Genomic DNA, 5,027 nt, shown 5'->3' on the forward strand with positions numbered 1-5,027 from the left:
AAGGGATTTTCTGATGTTGGGCTGAGGCACATTGATGCGGCCGGCAAGAGGGAGCTTTACTTGAGAGCTCACTATGCTGTTTCTGAAATGAAGTGCTTGAAGCTGAAGTATCAGAAATTGAAAAGTGATCCATTCTACAGACCACTCATTCACTTTGATGGGCACACAGGCAAATTGGGAATGTTTAATGTTGGTATTTCAGTGCTTTAGAAATAGTGAAGTATAGAACCCTGATGATGATTCAGCATAATTTTCAAATGACAAGAATGGTGATAAGACTTTTATTGGACAAGCAGTTTGCTCGGATGTTATAAATCATTATGAGTTTTGCTTCAAATTACTCATGTTTAATGGGCTAAGCATTGGCTGGAGCATACAGTTTCCAACAGAATGTGTTCTGTTCCCAAGGGGACTCTCAGGCTTTGCCATTTAGCATTCAAATTAAACTTTTCAGAATATATTTCAAACACTTATTGATCAGATGTATAATTATATTACAAAAATATATACCATTGATCAAATATTTCAACCCAGCAGTTTTAAAGATCCCTTTAATCACTGACCATATACAGAGTTGAATGTAATATAGCTGCTTCAGCATCTGGTGTGCCAACACTGTACTTATAGAACAGTAAGACTTGTCATCTTCCTTTCACTACATGAAGTTCTTTATTTTAGTCTAGAATTTAAAGATCAACATAGCTGCTTACGTGTGGAACTTCAAGAGATGGGTAAAATACTAAACGAGTATTTCACATCAGTATTTACCATGGAGAAAGCTATGGAAGCTGGAGCACTTGTAGAAATAAACAGTGATATATTGAAAAGTGTCCAGACTCCAGAGAAGTAGGGAATGCATAAAGAACAATGAATTCCCAGGACCTGATCAGGTGTATCCCAGAAGCTAGGGAATTGATTGCTGGAGCCCCTTGCAATCATCAGCCATGGGTGAGGTGCTGGAAAACCAGAGGGTGATTATTCACCCTATCCATGTCCCTCAGGTTTTACAAACCTCTATAAGGTCACCATACCCGCCCCCCTCCACCCCCCGCTCCCTCTCAACCCTTCCGCCCCCGACCCACCTGTCTCTGACGGTCCAGGAAAAAAAGGCCTACTCATCATTTCCCTTTATCAGATAATGTGGTGAGAAAATATATTTATCTCTAACCTTTCCCAGTTCTAATTCAAGGTCATCAACCTGAATCATGAATTATTTCTCTCACTGCAGGTGCGATTATATTTGCTGAATATTTCCAGCATTTTCTATTTCGGCTATTCTCTTTTGACCCGGTCTTTATAACCATTTTGGATGTAATTCGGACAGAATTTTTAAAAAAAGGCAAAATAGATCTATGTAGAAAAAATGAAGTGGAATTACAATGTTGAGCAAGGTTTTTTAAAGCATATGATAAATGAAGAGCAAGGCTTGAACATTGTTCAAGCTGAATCAAGACCTTTAGTCAGGGTATACTTTGTTGGAGGACCAGAAAAGGTTATCAGGTGTTTCCTACAAAGAGGTTTTGAAGGCAAAATATATTCCTTTCAAATAAACAGAGCAAGAAATTCATCATTATTATGAAAATAAAAAGAAGAACAGGTTCAAGTTAACCAAGGATAATAGAATGAAAGAAATGGGTTGCAATGCCCTTGTATCCTCAACAGACACTCAACTGTTTTCAACAGAAGCTGACCAGCCATTGCATTTTAATGACAGGAGAGTAAGTTTAGCCTTTTTTTCTCAGACATATTATCTCAATTATTATTTACTCCACCCAATAAACTGCACAAAATATCATTAACAGGATGGTGCTTCAAGACAATGAGGGCAAAAACATGTTGAAAAAGAGCTGCAGAATTGTTTTCATTTTTATCAGATGCAATTTATGTTTGTGCAATAGATTCTACACTTTGCATGATATATTTCCTAATAAAACCAAGACTATAGTTTTTCTCCATACCCTTTATTAGATTGAACTGAACTATTTTTATGAAGGCAATAAACAAGTTGGTATAAATGCATGGTTTAAAAGTTTTTGATACACTTATTTCAACCCTATTTGAGATAAATAAGATAATCGTTCAATATATACATGTTTAATGTTTGTACATTAAGAGAAAATAATTTAAATTGTTTTTATTATTTCAGGCTGTTTATAAAACAAAGCTTCTGTACCTTTTGCTTCTGCTGTTGTTTACTCAATCCTTTGCTGGTACAAATGATTTCATGTTTTTGGCTACTCACCTAAGTGCCTGTGTAATTTGATACAGTGTTGCTGCTCCATTTCTGTGGTTGAGTTTTGCTTCTGAATCATTTGTTATGCTCTACTGGTGTTTGTCAGAACTGTTTCAAGGTTTGCTATTATGTTGTGTAAAGTTACATATCATTGTTGCTCCTGTCTAATGTGTCAGTCTTTACTAATATAAAACAAAATGGTTTGTTTTCTCCTATCTTGTTTTGAGCAGGTATGACACTTCATGACTTATTTTTGTAGGTACGGTTTTCTGATTACACTTTTATCTAATATTTACACCAGAGGAGTCGCTTGAAGGTTTGGAGCAGCAGATGGTTCTTGTGGCCTGTGGACCCTTCACCACCTCGGACAGCATCACCTATGACCCTATGCTGGATCTGATAGATGTCATCAATAGGGACCAACCAGATGTCTGCATACTGCTGGGGCCGTTTGTGGATGTCAGACACCAGCAGATAGAGAGTTGTCAGCTGACAGTGACCGACCAAGAGGTTTTTAAACAGTGCATGAAAGGAATCGTGGAAGGAACGAGGGGCTCAGGGTCTCATCTTGTGGTCGTGCCATCACTGAGGGATGTTCACCATGATTTTGTGTATCCTCAGGCACCATTCCACTGCTTTGAGCCGTCTAAGGAAGACAAGGAGCATGTCCATTTTGTTTCCGATCCTTGCACATTGAACATCAACGAGGTAGTCTTTGCTGTGACTTCAACTGATGTTCTCTTTCATATGGGAGCAGAGGAGATTAACAGTCCCCCAGGCGGATCAGACCGATTTACGAGAATCCTCAAGCACATTCTGACCCAGCGAAGTTACTATCCTCTGTACCCGCCTGCGGAGGAGATCAACGTAGATTATGAGTGTCTGCAGTTGTATGCGCAGCTCCCTGTTACTCCTGATATTTTAAATATCATTAAACATTTTTTCAATCGAGACTTTTGCCAACTTTAATTTTCTATCTTTTTTCAAGTTTCTTGTGTCTTGCAAAATTCCTAGAGCTAAACTCCTTTATGTAGAACTTACTTAGCCCTCCTAACAGGACTAATATCCTCAGAGAAGGACATCGGTTATCTCTCGCCAGTGTGGCCTACACATAACTTCAGACTGACAACAATATGACTGATTCTTAACTGCCCTTTGAAATGGCTCAGTAAATTTCTTATAGGAGCATAGGAAAAGGAATGCATTGAGCACTTCAAGCCTGCTCTGCCATTCAATTGTATAGTTGCTGATCACCAATGCTGACACCATGCAGTATCCCATACCATTTGATATTATTAGTACACAGGAATCTATTGGTTAGTCTTCAACATGCTTGAGGATTGTGAACAACATTTCTCTGCAGTACAGAAGTCCAAAGATTAATCTCTGTCTGAGTAGAAAAGCTCCTTCTCATTTATACCTTTAAAAGCTTATCACTTATTATGGTGCAAACCACAAGCTCCCCCCCCCCAACCCCCAAAAACATTGGTTCTGTACTCATTTGTCAGAGGTAACTTCCTCCATCCACCCCACCTTGCCTAAGAATTTTGTTTGTTTCACTTTTTGTTCTTGGAAGCTCTGGAGAAAACAGGCCCAATTAACTCATGTTGTCCTCATGAGACACCTGTCATGCTAGGGGTCAGCTTTATAAACATCCATTGCATTCTTTCTTTGGCAATTGTATCCTTAATGCAATCGACGTTTCGGGCATTAGCCCTTCTTCAGGAATGAGGAAAGTTGGTCCAGCAGGCTAAGATAAAAGATAGGGAGGAGGGACTTGGGGGAGGGGCGTCAGAAATGTGATAGGTGGAAATTTAAAGCTATGTCCCCTCGTGCGAGCCATCACCACCCGTACTTTGGCAGAAAGACCTTAGATAGTGATTTCTCCACATAGATTGTGCTGGACCTGCTGAGTTTCTCCAGCTTGGTTGTTCCGGTGGGTTTGTTGCAAGAAAGAAAACATTGTGCATTTCCATAGCACCCTCGCTGCCACCAGACACCTCAAAGCACTTTATAGCCACTGCAGTACACTCTGAAGCCGAGCCCCCGCTGTGAGGTAGGGAACACAGCAACCAATCTACACACAGGAAAGTTCCTGGAAACAGCAATGTGCCTATGATCAGATTATCTGATATCAGTTGAGGGATAAATATTGATCAGGATACAGCAGGGAATTGGCCAGTTCCTCTTCGAAACAGAGCCGGCCGAAGGAGGGGGCAAGATGGTGGTCTTTGTGTTCACCTCAGACAGACTGTCCAAAAACACAAGGTAAAACTCAATGGGAGGTGCTCCCATTGTCTCACCACTCCAACTGCTCAGACAGATCCTCAGGAAGAGCAGGGAGTGGGATTTGAAAACAGGAAGTCATGCCAAGCTCTGTGATTAGTCAATCCTTTCTATCATCCTGTCAATCAGAGAGATGAAAATGCCATATAAATCAGCAAATACATTCAGCTACCCTTTAGGAAATGTGAGGCTGTCAGTGAGATCATTAAAGACATGGCCGTGTTTCAGAGACACACAGCTTCATGTGTCACTGTGAGCCAATGTGAACTGCAAATAGTTCAGGAGACACACACACACTCACACACACACACACAGGCACAGGCACACCCATACCCACACACACACACCCACACCCACACAACACACACACACTTACACCCACACACACACACACACCCACACCCACACTCACACCCACACCCACACAACACACACACTGGCACAGGCACACCCATACCCACACACACACACCCACACCCACACAACACACACACACTTACACCCACAC

At 40.9% G+C, this 5,027-nt stretch overlaps 1 protein-coding gene across 1 annotated transcript; it reads left to right on the forward strand.

Annotated features, from left to right (window-relative positions):
* Positions 1 to 2,506: 2,506 nt before the first annotated feature.
* On the forward strand, positions 2,507 to 3,202 carry LOC122555494 (DNA polymerase alpha subunit B-like; the record flags this gene model as incomplete). The annotated part of the gene is made up of 1 exon (XM_043701519.1): positions 2,507 to 3,202. A coding segment is annotated over one exon (696 nt), but the record flags the coding sequence as incomplete, so codon positions are not given.
* Positions 3,203 to 5,027: the final 1,825 nt, after the last annotated feature.

Source organism: Chiloscyllium plagiosum, chromosome 12 (genome assembly GCF_004010195.1).
Source record: "Chiloscyllium plagiosum isolate BGI_BamShark_2017 chromosome 12, ASM401019v2, whole genome shotgun sequence".
NCBI classification, from domain to species: domain Eukaryota; kingdom Metazoa; phylum Chordata; class Chondrichthyes; order Orectolobiformes; family Hemiscylliidae; genus Chiloscyllium; species Chiloscyllium plagiosum.